The sequence below is a fragment of the Hyla sarda genome, chromosome 11 (assembly GCF_029499605.1).
Source record: "Hyla sarda isolate aHylSar1 chromosome 11, aHylSar1.hap1, whole genome shotgun sequence".
Taxonomy (NCBI): Eukaryota; Metazoa; Chordata; class Amphibia; order Anura; family Hylidae; genus Hyla; species Hyla sarda.
The window spans coordinates 6,268,189-6,285,153 of record NC_079199.1 but is presented as its reverse complement, the minus strand read 5'-3'; the positions used below and the strand labels follow the sequence as shown (position 1 = coordinate 6,285,153).

The window sequence follows — 16,965 nt, the reverse complement described above, 5'->3', positions numbered from 1 at the left end:
CTGCGGTCAGTAGCAGTCTGTCACTAGGGGAGACCTTCGAGTCCTCGTGCCTGTGAGTCCGGAGGTGATGGGGACCAAGAAATCCAAAGTCACAACACAATTACTTGCAAAGAAAAAACAGGGTCCCCGCACTCATCGCAGGGCTGCTGTAGCTCGACTCTTCTGGCAGAGACGGACGACCCGGTATAAGACCCGGAGCAGGGCGCTCAGAAGCAAGGCGACTGCCGGCGATTTTTCGCGCTAGTTGCGTTTTGCCGGCAGTCGCCTTGCTTCTGAGTGCCCTGCTACGGGTCTTATTCCGGATCGGCAGTCTCTGCCAGAAGAGGCCGGAAGAAGCGCAACTAGCGCAAAACTTCACCGGCAGTCGCCTTGCTTCTGAGTGCCCTGCTATGGGTCTTATACCGGGTTGTCCGTCTCTGCCAGAAGAGTCGAGCTACAGCAGCCCTGAGGTGAGTGCAGGTATTTGTGGTGCTTCTCTATATACATAAATCATGTAGAAAAACGGAGCACTCACCAATATCTTGCAGAATCTGTTCAGTCTTTATTCATAAAAGATCTTCTGGGGTACAGGTGCTGGATGGGAGAGCGGTGTGCTGGCGTGGGGAGAGAACTGGGCCACTGGCGTGGGGGGAGGACTGGGCCACGGACCGTATCGCGCGTGATGCGCTTCGTCAGGCCCCTCAGGGGCCTGACGAAGCGCATCACAAGCGATACGGTCCGTGGCCCAGTCCTCCCCCCACGCCAGCACACTGCTCTCCCATCTAGCTCCTGTACCCCAGAAGATCTTTTATGAATAAAGACTGAACAGATTCTGCAAGATATTGGTGAGTGCTCCGTTTTTCTACATGATTTATGCACATGCTGGGAGTTGCAGTTTTGCAACAGCTGAAGACACCCTGGTTAGGAAACACTGCCTTTGAAAGACCCTTATTTCCATTCAATATGGGAGATTTATCAAAACCTGTCCAGAGGAAAAGTTGCCCAGTTGCCCATAGCAACCAATCAGATCGCTTCCTTCATTTTTGAAAAGGCCTAAAAAAATGAAAGAAGCGATCTGATTGGTTGCTATGGGCAACTGGGCAACTTTTCCTCTGGACAGGTTTTGATAAATCTCCCCCAATTTTCCCATTTTTTTTACACTTAATACAACACTGGCACTTGTTACCTAATGACGGCCTCCACCGCGCACACCAGCTCCTCCGCCCCGCACTCCCGCGTATTGATGGGCGGCGGCGAGGTCTGGTACAGATGCGACTCCGTTGAGGAGGCTCCCCCGGCTTCGCTGTTGTGGTGGTAGGAGTGGCAGCGTTTGCAGTATCGCACCGGCCGGTTACCATGGCGGCCACAGCATCCAGCCGAGAAGCAGGTCACCACCGCCCTTCTTACGTGCGAGCTGCAGTTCTGAGAAAAAAGCAGGGAGAAGCATTAATTACTATGGTTACATAACAAAATGGATCTCACGGCCGGTCACCGGCGTATAAATAAGATTTCATAGGGAGATGATCAGAGAGTCCATCCAGGGGATCCACTGACCCCCACATCAACAAGGTATCACAAAACTACAACTCCCATTATACCCTGACAGTCTAAGTTCAACCCATGGCTCTCAGATTGCTGCAAAACTACAACTCCCAATATTCCCTGACAGCATAAGTTCAACTTTTGGCTGCTAAGTTATTGCAAAACTACAACTCCCATCATGCCCTGCCAGCCAAACATCAGTCTTTGGCTCAAGTTATTGCAAAACTACAACTCCCATCATGCCCTGCCAGCCTAACATCAGTCTTTGGCTCTCAAGTTATTGCAAAACTACAACTCCCATCATGCCCTGCCAGCCTAACATCAGTCTTTGGCTCTCAAGTTGTTGCAAAACTACAACTCCCATCATGCCCTGCCAGCCTAACATCAGTCTTTGGCTCTCAAGTTGTTGCAAAACTACAACCCCCATTATTTCCTGACAGCCCAAGGATGACCTATTGCTCTGAAGCTGTTGCAAATATTTAACTCCTTTCATGCACTGACACACAAAGACCTGCCAGGGCATGATGGGAGTTGTAGTTTTGCAACAGCTGGAGAGCCACAGTTGGGGGGGGGGGCACTGTTTTATGCTAAATGCCATCTAAAAACGGATATTGTAGCCAGTGGTCTCCAACCTGCGGACCTCCAGATGTTGCAAAACTACAACTCCCAGCATGCCCGGACAGCCGACGGCTGTCCGGGCATGCTGGGAGTTGTAGTTTTGCAACATCTGGAAGTCCGCAGGTTGAAGACCACTGTTGTAGACTATTAGGGAGATTTATCAAAACCCGTGTAGAGGAGGAGCGGTGCAGTTGCCCATAGCAACCAATCAGATCGCTGCTTTCATTTTTGAATTGGCCTGTTAAAAATGAAAGAAGCCATCTGATTGGTTGCTATGGGCAACTGCACCGCTCCTCTACGCAGGTTTTGATAAATCTCCACCATAGCTATATATCCAGGCAGCGCACACCTTCTGAGGTAGAACTAATAGTCCCAGCAATACTTTACTCTGCTAATTCAAGAACAATGAAGACGCATCTGCTTATTAGCCAGGGACAGATCGTTAGAAGCAGCGTGATGATGATGATGATGATGGTGAACGATCACGAGACACTTTACAATGGCGAAGCCACCACGACAAATCACATTTCTGCACATGCAAAGAATACGACAGCCATGAGAATTATTTTTCCCTCTGTCTTAATTCATATATATTGTTTGTTTGTTTTGCAACTTTCTAAAACAATTCTTGCCATTTTATAGATATCTGCTTGCTGTCAGTGAATGAGAACATTCTTGTTTACCACCCGGAGACTATATGGGAGCCTATAGCAACCAATCAGATTGCTCCTTTCATTTTTTTAAACGCCTGTGAAAAAAATAAAAAAGCAGCGATCTGATTGGTTGCTATGGACAGTGTGAGCGGGACGAGAAATAATATTTTCCTATTCAATGACAGCAAGAAGTGATTTTGAAGATTTGTTGGTCAGGGATGTCTTACCTGTGTGCACATGTACGATGATGCGTTTCAATAGGCGTGCTTTTATTGCCGCACAAAAGGTCGCCTAATGCACAACATTGGCCTGCTGGTGACCATGACACGAGAGGCTTCATTACGGATGAAGAAAAGACTGGAGCTGCACAGTAAGAGATCACTCCAGACTGTATACAGAAATCATCCATTTATATAGATGGCTGCTTACTGTATAGCCACCAAGCGGTTATGTAGCTCAGCATCACTAGTTAACTCCTTCCCTGCTCAGCCCAATAAGGAGGGGGGGGGGGGGTGCGGTTACAGAATCCAGCGATCTATAAATATGGGTAGTTACTGTATAGCCACCAAGGGCTTAGGTAGTGAGGCTCAGCATCACTAGTTTACTCCTTTCCCACACAGCACAATAAGAGAGGGCAGTTACAGTAATCAGCAATCTTTATAGATGGCTGGTTACTGTATAGTTGCCAAGGAGTTAAGTAGCGATGCTCAGCATCACTAATTAACTCCTTTCCCACTCACCCCCCCTGTAAGGGGAGTGTGCGGTTACAGTAATCGGTGATCTATAAAGATGGTTACGGTATAGTCACCAAAGGGGTTAGGTATCAAGGCTCAGAATTGCTAATTAACTCCTTCCCTGCTCAGCCCAATAAGGGGGGGGGGGGGTTACAGTACTCAGCGATCTATATAGATGGTTACTGTATAGCCACCAAAGGGGTTAAATCTTCCCCACTTAGCCCAATATGAAGAATGTGGGGGAGGATATAGTAATCAGCCGTCTATAAAGATGGTTACTGTGTAGCCACCAAAGGGGTTAAGTATCTAGGCTCAGCATCTCTAGTTAACTCCTTTTTCCGCTCAAATAAAGGCAGGGGGGGGGGGTTTACAGTAACCACTGATCTATACAAATTGCTGGTTACTCAAGTTACTCAACTACTATGCGTCCTGCTCAGCCTGAGCTGCGCCTGCAGCTGTATACGTGAGTCCGGTGCACTCTGCACTGCCGTTTACTGTACTACCGACTATGTATCACTACTTACCACCCTACACTCGAGCGCACTGCACCCGACCCACGCGGTGTATTTATTATGCTGAGCGGGCCAGGTCTATAATTTGAGGGCCTGCTGAGCAAATGTGTGCGACAGTCGCTGTATAAAGAGGGGGCACACCTCATAATACATGCTGGACAAATGTTACATTATTAGGGAGGCACCCAAACCTCCCTAATAATACATGACCCCCCCCCATGTCTATTAGAAAGTTGCAAAACTGCCTCCATAAACCACAGGTAAATGAATGGAATGGACCCCTTAAGGCAACACTACAACTCCCAGCATGCCCTGACAGTCTCCATCCCACTCCCTTTGCCCTAGGACAGTGGTCTGAAATCTCTGGCTCTCCAACTATTGCAAAAAAAAGCCTTAAAGCCTAAAGGCTTTATGGGCATGCTGGGAGTTGGAGTCTCACAACAGCTGGAGGGCAGCAGGGGTGGGGGGCGCCGATTGTGCTTCGTGATGGATGGACCGGCCTTATGAGTGACAACCACGACACAGATGGGACACATCACAGAGGAGACGTACGACAACACGGACGGCAAAAGCCGCGACGGTTCTTACCTTCTTCTGGCAAATGGCTGAAATCTCAGCTGCGTGAGACATGTACATAAAACTCAGTCAACAGGGCAACCGCATGGACGGCACAAGATCTGCATGGACTTGTTCACATTTGCGCTATAGCTAGTTGAGCGGTCGCATTCCCCCATATCCATCGTAAAGATGGCCGAGATCTCTGTACCTCCCATTCATTTCAATTGAGACCGGTATCAAATGTCATCCATATACAAGTACTGAGGTAGAAAATGCATACTCTGTAGCAGTGGTGTCCAAATTTTGGACCTCCAGATGTTGCAAAACTACAACTCCCAGCATGCCCGGACAGCCAACGGCTGTCCGGGCATGCTGGGAGTTGTAGTTTTGCTACATCTGGAGATCCAAAATTTGGACACCACTGATCTATTGGCCTACATGCAATTGCATTTAATTAATCTTATATCCCATCATCCAAAAGAACACCCGAAACATGTATTTTATATACAATATAAATATATAGAGCAACATCATCCCCTATTGTCCCCTATCAATGGAATAAGTGCAAATTCCTATTCCCTCAGCGCCATCTAGTGGCAGCCGTCTGTATTTCCATCCTGCAGAGAGAGGAGTCAGTGATCTGCTCTGTTGGTCTCTGTAGGGATATCATGGCCGTATATTGGTCCTCATTTACTATTGCTAACCGGACATGTTTTTTCGGGTTTTGCGCCATCGTGGACGTTGTGCGCCGTCGGGGGCGTGGACGTGACGTCACCAGCAGGGAGTGGCCGTGACGTCACGAGCCTCCGGCGTTGCACCTGACGCCCTAAATGAACGCCAAGTGCAGCAAGGAGATCACGGGGGTCTGCAACGGCGGGACCCCTGTGATCGGATAGGGGATAAGATGTCTAGGGGCGGCGTACCCCTTTAAATACTACATTAATAAGATACTTTATTACACATTTTGACACCACATACATTTTTTCCTGTTTCTAGAGGACCCCTTTAATAAAAAGGTCCCACTGCTGAACCCCCATACCCTTATAGCCCACGGCAGTGAATGAGATAATGCCGAACCTCTGACTTATTGATGGATTCTGGGAAGTTATTAAAGGGGTATTCCAGGCAAAACCTTTTTATACTATATATATAATATATATATATATATATATATATATATATCTCAACTGGCTCCGGAAAGTTAAACAGATTTGTAAATTACTTCTATTAAAAAATCTTAATCCTTCCAATAGTTATTAGCTTCTGAAGTTTTCTGTCTAACTGCTCAATGATGATATCACGTCACGGGAGCTGTGCATGATGGGAGAATATCCCCATAGGAACTGATCAGCTCCCGGGACATGAGTCATCAGAGAGCAGTTAGACAGAAAATAACAACTCAACTTCAGAAGCTAATAACTATTGGAAGGATTAAGATTTTTTAATAGAAATAATTTACAAATCTGTTTAACTTTCCAGAGCCAGTTGATATATATATAAAAAGTTTGGGCCTGGAATACCCCTTTAAAGGGGTACTCCCATGGAAATTTTTTTTTTTTTTTTTTTTTAATCAACTGGTGCCAGAAAGTTAAACAGATTTGTAAATTACTTCTATTAAAAAATCTTAATCCTTCCAGTACTTTTTAGGAGCTGTATACTAAAGAGAAATCCAAAACAGAAATGCATTTCCTCTGATATCATGACCACAGTGCTCTGGGGGTGTGGTGCTACATATGGGGGTGTGGTGCTGCTGCCAATAAAAGTCTGCGAGGTTGCGTTGGACAACCATAAAACTACTCTAAAAACGGATAAAGTAGTCTAACAGCTCTCTGCTGCCACCTCTGTCCGTGTCAGGAACTGTCCTGTTTGCTATGGGGATTTCCTCCTGCTCTGGACAGTTCCTGACATGGACAGAGGTGTCAGCAGAGAGCCCTGTGGTCAGACTGGAAAGAACTACACAACTTCCTGTGGAGCATACAGCAGCTGATAAGTACTGGAAGGATTCAGATTTTTATATAGAAGAATCTGTATAATTTATGGTACCAGTTGGTTTGAAAAAAATATTTTTGCCCTCCGGAAGTACCCCTTTAAAGGGGTACTCCGCCCCTAGACATCTTACCCCTTATACAAAGGATAGGGGATAAGATGTCTGATCATGCGGGTCCCGCCTTTGGGGTTCAGCTCCGGAGGATTGTGACGTCACGGCCGTGCCCTGCTCATAACATCCCGTCCACGCCCCCTCAATGCAAGTCTATGGGAGGGGGGCGTGAACGTGACATCACGAGCGGGGAGTGACCGTGACGTCACAAGCCTCCTCACCGCAACGACAATCATCCTGGGGTGCCGCAGCCGAGATCGCTGGGTGACTGGCCATGCGGGGAGGAGGCTCTTGATGTCGCGGCCACGCCCTGCTCATAACATCCCGTCCACGCCCCCTCAATGCAAGTCTATGGGAGGGGGCGTGATGCCCCCTCCCATAGACTTGCATTGAAGGGGCGTGGACGTGACGTCACGAGCGGGGAGCGGCCGTGACATCACGAGCCTCCAGCTTTGCACCTGACGCTATGAATGTACGCCAAGTGCAGCAGGGAGATCGCGGGGGTCAACAACGGCGAGAACCCCGCGATCAGACATCTTATATTCTATCCTTTGGATAGGGGAAAAGATGTCTAGGGGCGGAGTACTCCTTTAATTAGAAAGCAGTGCAGTGCAGGCAACACATCGATCTTTAGCTGCCACAAACCTCATGTGGCAAAAGTATCTGCGCATCAATACTGATCTATGTCAGTGAGATGGTCTCATTGTTCACAGCGGTGACGGTACCAGACTGACCGAGGGAACCGTAACAGGTCACATGTAACTTTATTCAAACATTTCCAGGAGGACGACAACAATTCAATGTTCCATGAAAAGATTCTCCAGAATTGTTTCTTCAGGGTACGTTCACACGTACAGGATCCTGCGCAGAGTTGATGCGCAGGATTTGTAACTGCAGATTAGAAGCGGTGCTCAGTCATTTAGTTTACATTGAAATCTGCAGCATCAAATCCTGCGCATCAAATCTGTGTACGTGTGAACGTACCCTAAAGGTACATTCCCACACGGCGTATTTGCTGCGTATTTGCTGCTGCGTATTTTATTTTCTCTGTTGAAGTCAATGGGTAGGAAAATACGCAGCACCAAATACGCAGCAAATACGCAGCAAAATACGCCGTGTGGGAACGTACCCTTACAGTGAATATAAAAATTTAGAGATATAGAAGCAGATGGATCCTTTCTAGAGTCCACCCAAAAAAGTGACTGTTTCTGAGAAACACATGAAACTTACCTATTATATTAAAATATTGTTAAAAACCTGCCCAGTATTAACCCTTCAGAGTGATTCCAAAGTGAATTTAAGCTTCCCGCTGCTGTTTTTGAGCCATTGAGAGCTGTTTCTAATTTTTTCTATCTCAGGACCAGAGCTGAGCTGTTTGTCAGTAGTACACACATAGTTGCTTCCTCCATTAGTTGGCTGTCCAATCACAGAACATAAGAGGACACCATGTGACCAGGAATGGAAGAAAAGCTGCAGCACTGCAAGAAAGGGGTTATGCTAAGAACTGAACTACTGCTGCTGAAAAGCCTGCAGTCTAAAGAAAGGGGGAGATTAGATAAAGTAGCCCCTGTGAGCCTCCACCATGGTGCACAGCTATTTCTCATACAGACACAGTCACTTCCTGGCTGTCCAATCGCAGCAAAGAACAGCAGAGTATGCGGTGTGACCAGAAATGAAAGAAACAGCAGCAGCACAGCAGGTAAAGGGTTACACTAAGTACTGAAACTGCTGCTGCTAGGAAGAGAAGGAAGCCTTGATTAACCTTGCATGGACAATGCAAATCCTCTGAAGAACGGACAAAGCTCACGGGTACACAGCCTGTATCTCTTCTGCACACAGCAATAGCTAGGTTTCGCACTTCCTGTGTTTTGTCTTGCTGTGTCTTTTACCAGAGACAGAATTCCCCTATCAACAGGCAGTGGACAGAGAATTGCAGAATAGGGAGTCATTTCTGGTAAATAAAGTGATTTACAAATATGTTACAGATCACACAGGCCAGTGTTTCCCAAACAGGGGGCCTCCAGTTGTTGCAGAACTACAACTTCCAGGATGCCCGGACAGCCTTTGGCTGTCCGGGCATGCAGGAAGTTGTAGTTCTGCAACAACTGGAGGCCCTATGGTTGGAAAACACTGACATAGGCTATCAAAGGGAAGGGAATCCAGACCCTTGTGGTCCCAAGTTAGATTCCCATACAGTTATATAGTGATCTATGTTCAGTTCAGTAGAACCATAAGGAACAGATCAGATGCAGCTGACCTAGTGTGATTGCACCAAAAACTCTTATATACTGACAAGACCTGTAATATAGGATATATAAACGATGCTTCACTACACGTACCTTGTGGCAGGAGAACATCTATCAGCCACGCGCTGTGATCCCTGCACAATGACAGTAACAGACACACGTGTGAGTGGGATACGGATGATTGTACAATATACTTACACTACATCACCCAATGTTAAAGCTAAGAGCTGTGTTCCTGAATTTATGGCTCTCCAACTGCTGCAAAACTACAACTTCCAGCATGGCATGTTGGGAATTGTAGTTTTGCAACAGCTGGAGAGCCACAGGTTGAGACAATTCCAAACACACTACATTTATACATGGTCCAATCAATAGAGATTCATGTTTTATTTCAAGTAGATAGCAACTTTTTTCCTATTTATCCTCAAATTAAAGGGGTATTCCGGTTTAAAACATTTTTTTTTTTCATATCAACTGGCTCCAGAAAGTTAAACAGATTTGTAAATTACTTTTAATAAAAAAAGATATTGATCCTTCCAGTACTTATCTGCTGAAGTTGAGTTGTTCTTTTCTGTCTGACCACAGTGCTCTCTGCTGACACCTCTGTCCATGTCAGGAACTGTCCAGAGCAGGAGAGGTTTACTATGGGGATTGCTCCTGCTCTGGCCAGTTCCTGAGAAGGACTGAGGTGTCAGCAGAGAGCACTGTGGGCAGACAGAAAAGAACAACTCAACTTCTGCAGCTGATAAGTACTGGAAGAATTAAGATTTTTTAATAGAAGTCATTTACAAATCTTTTTCACTTTCTGGAGCCAGTTAATATGAAAAAAAAAAATAGTTTTTCACAGGAATACCCCTAATTTAATTGAATAAACTTTTGAAAGAGGACAGAGGTTTTTCTCACTTGCAGTACCACTTATTACCACCACAAGCAGCGCATCATTTCCTTAGACCTCCCATGCAACAGCGCCCCCATTAATAAGTGTTTTGCAATTTAGACTATAAATGAGACCTTAGAAAAACAATATTTTGTATATTAATTATTTTCAGATATGACATAATAAGTAACCGCGAGTGTAAAACATTCATAGCCAATGTATAACAATGATAATTATTATTATTTTTATTATTCTTTCTTTATATAGCGCACACAGATTCCGCAGCACTGTTCATTTAAAGAGTACCTGTCATGATCTTGTTAAATGTTATAATCCCCCCAGGTCACTGCCCCCATCATGATAAACCACCCCCGGCCTTTAATTTTATTATTTTTAGTTTTCTACCTTGATATTGTTCTGTATTTTCTGCTCAGTCTCAGTCAGATTCACAGACTGGGAAGGGGCGTTCCCCAGCAGGTGTGACATCATCTGAAGCCATACAGGGGAGAACTTCCTCCCTCACTCTGCTACACACAGCCCAGAGCAGTTCAGTGTGAGATGAGCTATGATTGGATAAGGCTGCACCCTCCACCCTCAGCATTTCCTGATTTGGGACTTCTGCCAGACCAGCAGGAGTCCAAAGTCTGTGCAAGAGATGGGGGGGGGGGAATGTGCTTTGGACAAGTAGGGAGACACCTAGTGGCAGCTTTTTTAAATACAAATAAACCATAAAGTACATTAGACATATTTTTTATTTATCAAACATTTTTTTTATGAGAATGCCCATTTAAATTGGTCCCTGTCCCCACTGGGACTAACAATCTAAATTCCCCTATCAGTATATTTTGGAGTGTGGGAGGAAACCCATGCAAACATGGGGTAAACATACAAACTCCTTGCAGATGTTGTCCTTGGGCCTAGAACCCCAGCGCTGCAGGGTAACAGTGCTGACCACTGAGCCACCATGATGTTCTTTCCTATATTCAGCTACTCACCCTGTGATTCTTTGGCTGCACTCCTCACACAGGTACAATGGGGGCGGCTTGTCCCCCAGGGCCACTGACAGGCCGGCATCAATACACATCTGTAGTGGGAGAAGAATGGATGTCATGTTACACCAGTGTTTCGCAACCAGGGTGCCTCCAGCTGTTTCAAAACTACAACTCCCAGCATGCCCGGACAGCCTTCGGCTGTCCGGGCATGCTGGGAGTTGTAGTTTTGCAACAGCTGGAGGCACCCTGGTTGCGAAACACTGTGTTACACAGTCTCCTGGTGACATCTAGTGGTAGCAAAAGTACATTACATGCACAACTGGATAAACAGGCAGATACAGTGGATCCAGCAAATAGCATCATTGTACCCAGCTGTATCTGACTGACGGCCACTTCTTCAGTATATTATACACAAAGGGGGCGCTATACCTTCACTGCTGGCTTGTTGATGGCGTTGTGACACTCTATATGCTGACAATGAATGGGATTCCAGGCTGAAAAGAGAAAAAACTGTTTACTGCAACAGCCTCATGTGACCACAAAGATACAAAATGTAACCAAATATTCTGCAAAAAAATCCTGTATACTGCATGTATCATTCCCAAGATACAAAATGTATAATACTTCACAGCTGCACTCACTATTCTGCAGTTTCAGAGTTGAAAACTTCCAGCATTCCCTGCTTGTACAGTAATTATATGTATAATGTAATGTATGTAAACAGTGACCCCACCAGCAGAATAGTGAGTGCAGCGCTGGAGTATAATACAGGATATAACTCAGGATCAGTACAGGATAAGTAATGTAATGTATGTACACAGTGACCTCACCAGCAGAATAGTGAGTACAGTTATGGAGTATAATACAGGATATAACTCAGGATCAGTACAGGATAAGTAATGTAATGTATGTACACAGTGACCTCACCAGCAGAATAGTGAGTGCAGCTCTGGAGTATAATACAGGATGTAACTCAGGATCAGTACAGGATAAGTAATGTATGTACACAGTGACCTCACCAGCAGAATAGTGAGTACAGCTCTGGAGTATAATACAGGATATAACTCAGGATCAGTACAGGATAAGTAATGTAATGTATGTACACAGTGACCTCACTAGCAGAATAGTGAGTACAGCTCTGGGGTATAATACAGGATATAACTCAGGATCAGTACAGGATAAGTAATGTAATGTATGTACACAGTGACCTCACCAGCAGAATAGTGAGTACAGCTCTGGAGTATAATACAGGATATAACTAAGGATAAGTACAGGATAAGTAATGTAATGTATGTACACAGTGACCTCTCCAGCAGAATAGTGAGTACAGCTCTGGAATATAATACAGGATATAACTCAGGATCAGTACAGGATAAGTAATGTAATGTATGTACACCAGCCTCACCAGCAGAATAGTGAGTACAGCTCTGGAGTATAATATAGGATATAACTCAGGATCAGTACAGGATAAGTAATGTAATGTATGTACACAGTGACCTCACCAGCAGAATAGTGAGTACAGCTCTGGAGTATAATACAGGATATAACTCAGGATCAGTACAGGATAAGTAATGTAATGTATGTACACAGTGATGCAGCATTTTATGAAGATGGTTACATTGTTTTCCTTTTACACAGGATTACACTCTCCACATATAAATATTGCAGCCTGCTCTGGTATATATGGTAGGCTGTAGCAGCCCTTAGTAGCTGTCACCCTTCACTTGCGGCATACGTAGGGGATCATTATAGCAGATTATTTTCGCCCTTACCTGTATACTGTAATCCTCGATATTCACTAATGGCCCCTGGAGGTTTTAGATTAGGCCAGTAATGAAAGAGCATTTGTACCGCTGGTGGTTTAACTTGGGAGGGTCCATAAGCAATGACATATAGTAAATCCTATGGAAAAAATAATCCAGTATATTAGATGGAGAAGGGAAGTAGCACCATGTCCACTGGAGTATTTGCTGTAATTGGGCTGACAGACATTAGAGAGGAAACCTAATACTGAAGAAAACTTTAGATACATTAGATACAAGATTGTATCTAAGCTCCCTTAGGGAAAACTCCCTAAAGGGATACTCTAAACTAGGAACCCTCCCTATGAAATGCAATAAGGAGCTAACTGGAGAAGCTGCGATTGAAATGTCAACCTAGACAGTTTTCTGACATTTCGCTGGCACCCCAGCTTTATCAAAGGACTGATTAGCCATCAGTCCTTTGATAAAGCTAGGGTGCCAGTGAAACGTCAGAAAACTGGCTAGGTTGACATTTCAATAGCAGCTTCTTCAGTTAGCTCCTTATTACAGGATAGAAAGTTAGCTCTCTGAACAGCCGTACAATTAAAGTGCACATTCTTTATGAGCTAATATCTCTACCATACTAGCACAAAGCTAAACTATAGCTGGGATTAAAACATTGGTGTGGTCATGACACCTAGTTTTGTAATTTTACATTACATTTCGTTTTTGGATTTTTTCAGATATTTTAAATTGATCAATAAAGGCTACTTTTCATAGGGAGGGTTCCTAGTTTAGGGTACCCCTTTAGGGAGTTTTCCTTAAGGTTGTTGTTATATTAGTTGTTACCCTGGTATCTTCTGGGAATTTGTTATTTAATGGGGTACTCCGCCACAAACATCTTATCCCCTAACCAAAGGATAGGGTATAAGATGTTAGATCACGGGGTTCCCGCCGCTGGTGACCCCCACAATCTCCGTGCCGGCAGCTTGCAGCTTCCGCGTTCGTGAAGTCACGCCACGCCCCCTCCATTCCCTTTTATCGTGATGTAGCCGTCATGTCTCCTCCCATAGAAGTGAATGGAGGTGGGCGTGGCGGCCGCATCGCCAGTCATCAGACACAGAGCCGAGTTCGCTCCGTGCGCCAAAAGACGGGGCAGCGGTGGGACTCCCGCAATCTAACATCTTATCCCCTATCCTTTAGATAGCAGATAAGATGTTTGTGGCGGAGTACCCCTTTAAGTATATATATATATCTAAGCTCCAAGCACAAAGCAGGCCTCTGGCAGATCTCTCCTATCTACACATGGCTGTCAGCCTTCTGCTTCTTACTTACTTTCCACACCTCCTGCTTATACTTCATGAGACACTCCAGAAGCTGGCAGTGATACACTATGTGAGAGCGGGCAGAAAACAAGACATGAATCAATAAGACACAAACTGTCCTGCATATAACCTACAAAAAAATTACGTTGAACACAAAATATATCTTACAAAAAGGACATCTGTTATTAGCAATGTATAAAATTGCATAAGAGGGTGAACAGGAAACGTACTATAAACAAATATATACAGGTTAGGGTTCACAATCCAACAGGAATTAATGGATAAGAATGTTATGAAAATCTACCACCTATAGTGGATAATATACATGCAATATTTTTTCAAAAATGCTAATGCATTAACAAATTAAAAAAAGTCTCTGAAAAATATATACCATATAAATATTTCACAAAACCTCATGATGAAGCCCTTGGCAAAACGTGTCGGGTGTGGGGGATAAATGGCAGTTTGTACCTAGCACTTGCCATTCACTTTTTAATGTATAGGCAATTTGGCAGTGAATTGTTGTTTAAACAAGCACCAGGGTTATGCCATATATTATGTTCCATGAAAGTTGTGCTGTTCCATATAATAACCCTGACGAATCCGGAGCAAAACGCGCATTGGGGAACAGCAATAGCTGCTTTACTTCATTTATTATTACAGCCTTTAAAAACTTAGTGAAACAATATAGTGGTATTGGTTATGCCAAATATTATACTCAATGAAAGTAATGCTGCCCCTTAAAATAACCCTGACAAAGCCGGAGCGAAACACGCATTGGGGCACAGCAATAGCTGCTTTACTTTATTTATCATCACAGCCTGTAAAAACTTAGTGAAACAATATAGTGGTACGCCTTATGCCAAATATTATACTCAATGAAATTAATGCTGCCCCTTGAAGAGGTATTTTAGGAATCAAAAAACAGGCCTTTTTTTCTTTCAAAGACAGCGCCCTCCTTGTCTCCAGTTTGGGTGTGGTATTACAACTTGGCTCCATTTACTTCAATGGAACTGAGCTGCAGAACCACACCCAAACAGGGAAAGGTCTTTGAAAGAAAAAAAGGCCTGTTTTATGATTCCTGGAATACCCCTTTAAAATAACCCTGACGAAGCCGGAACAAAACACACACTGCAGCACAACAATAGCTGCTTTACTTCATTTATAATTACAGCGTGTAAAAACTTGATGAAATTATATAGTAGTATGGGTTATGCCAAATATTATACTCAATTAAAGTAATGCTGCCCCTTAAAATAACCCTGGTGAAGCCGGAGCGAAACACATATTGGGGCACAGCGATAGCTGCTTACTTAATTAATCATTACAGCTTGTAAAAACTTGGTGAAACAATATAGTGGTATGGGTTATGCCAAATATTATACTCAATGAAAGTAATGCTGCCCCTTGAAATAACCCTGATGAAGCCGGAGCAAAACACACATTGGGGCACAGAAATAGCTGCTTTCTTCATTTATCATTACAGCCTGTGAAAACTTAGTGAAAAAGACGTCTGCATTTGATACATAACAATATAGTGATATGGGTTATGCCATATATTATACTGAATGGAAGTAATGCTGCCCCATACAGTAACCCTGATGAAGCTGGAGCGAAACACGCATTGGGACACAGCAATAGCTGCTTTACTTAATTTTTCATTACAGCCTGTGAAAACTTAGTGAAAAAGACGTCTGCATTTGATACATAACAATATAGTGATATGGGTTATGCCATATATTATACTGAATGGACGTAAAGCTGCCCCATACAGTAACCCTGACGAAGCCGGAGCGAAACACGCATTGGGGCACAGCAATAGCTGCTTTACTTCATTTTTCATTACAGCCTGTGAAAACTTAGTGGAAAAAGACATCTGCATTTGATAGATGGCAATATAGTTGTACATGGGGTGTGTGTTCATTTACTATGGCACCCACCTTTATGTCTCTTGGAGGAGACTTACCCGGGTTTGATGTATACTGCATTGCGATCATCAGCATGGAAGAGGCGGACAGGTTGACATGAGCGGGTACGCCGCCCTCTCGCCTGCTAGACCCCACTGCATTGGATAAAGGACACAGTCAGTATGGCGTTCTTGTATACCCCTTGTATACAACTGTGCGGTGGCATGTGGCTATATCCATTTATAACATCGCTGCTTGTTAACTGTTCAAGGCAGCGTCTTCCAACTATTGTGCCTCCAGCTGTTACAAAACTACAACTCCCAGCAAGCCCGGACAGCCTTAGGCTGTCCGGGCATGCTGGGAGTTGTAGTTTTGCAATAGCTGGAGGCCCACTGGTTGTGGGCAGCTATAGGCCAGGACAGTGTTTTTTACCCTAATGATGTAAACAAGAATACTATTATTCACAAACAGCAAGCAGAGATCTTGAAAATGATAAAGACTTGAAAACAAAGGTGTATTAAAGGGGTACTCCGGAGGAAATAAAATGTTTTCAAATCAACTTATGCCAGAAAGTTCTACAGATTTGTAAATGACTTCTATATAAAAATCTTAATCCTTCCAGTACTTATCAGCTGCTGTATGTTCCACGGGAAGTTGTGTAGTTCTTTTCCACAGGAGTACCCCTTTAAGACCATGTCCACACAGTTGAATCCTTTTGGTGGAGGCCAGAATCAGGGTTTTTTTATGGCAGATATTTGCACCGCCCAAAAATTCCGCTATGTGCACTGTGCAGCGGAATCCCATTGAAAACAATAGGACTCCGCTGCAGCTGAATTTCCAAGTAGAATTTTTCTACCAGATTCCGCTTGAAAATTCTGTAGTGTGAACATGGCCTAAGGGTTTGTTTCCACATGCAGGTTTATTGATACAGTATTAATTGGGTCCTCACACCCCCTCCTATAGACATTAATGGGGGGGGGCGTGGCCATGACATCACGACTACTGCCGCAGGAACCCAGCATTTGTTTAGAACGCCGGGTGCTGCGGGATAGGGGATAAGATGTCTAGCTGCGGAGTACCCCTTTAAACCAAAACTAAGATTTCCACATAAGCTACAAAAAGAACAACTAACCTGCTTGCTGACGGTTTCCACCAAACAATTATTATTATTTTTTTTTTTTT

At 44.2% G+C, this 16,965-nt stretch overlaps 1 protein-coding gene across 5 annotated transcripts in view; it reads right to left on the bottom strand.

Annotated features, from left to right (window-relative positions):
• The window catches only part of UNC79 (unc-79 homolog, NALCN channel complex subunit), a 173,373-nt gene that overhangs the window by 94,178 nt on the left and 62,230 nt on the right, over positions 1–16,965 (bottom strand). For 4 of the 5 annotated variants that reach the window (XM_056544994.1, XM_056544993.1, XM_056544995.1 and 1 more), the window contains exons 5-12: positions 15,843–15,938; positions 13,887–13,942; positions 12,582–12,711; positions 11,239–11,303; positions 10,813–10,901; positions 9,034–9,074; positions 4,627–4,655; positions 1,166–1,401 (exon numbers count right to left, since the gene is read on the bottom strand). In XM_056544994.1, coding sequence (XP_056400969.1) covers positions 1,166–1,401; positions 4,627–4,655; positions 9,034–9,074; positions 10,813–10,901; positions 11,239–11,303; positions 12,582–12,711; positions 13,887–13,942; positions 15,843–15,938 — 742 coding nt within the window. Of the gene's footprint in view, positions 1–1,165; positions 1,402–4,626; positions 4,656–9,033; positions 9,075–10,812; positions 10,902–11,238; positions 11,304–12,581; positions 12,712–13,886; positions 13,943–15,842; positions 15,939–16,965 lie in introns of those variants that run through there. The other variant, XM_056544997.1, reaches the window with a different exon arrangement.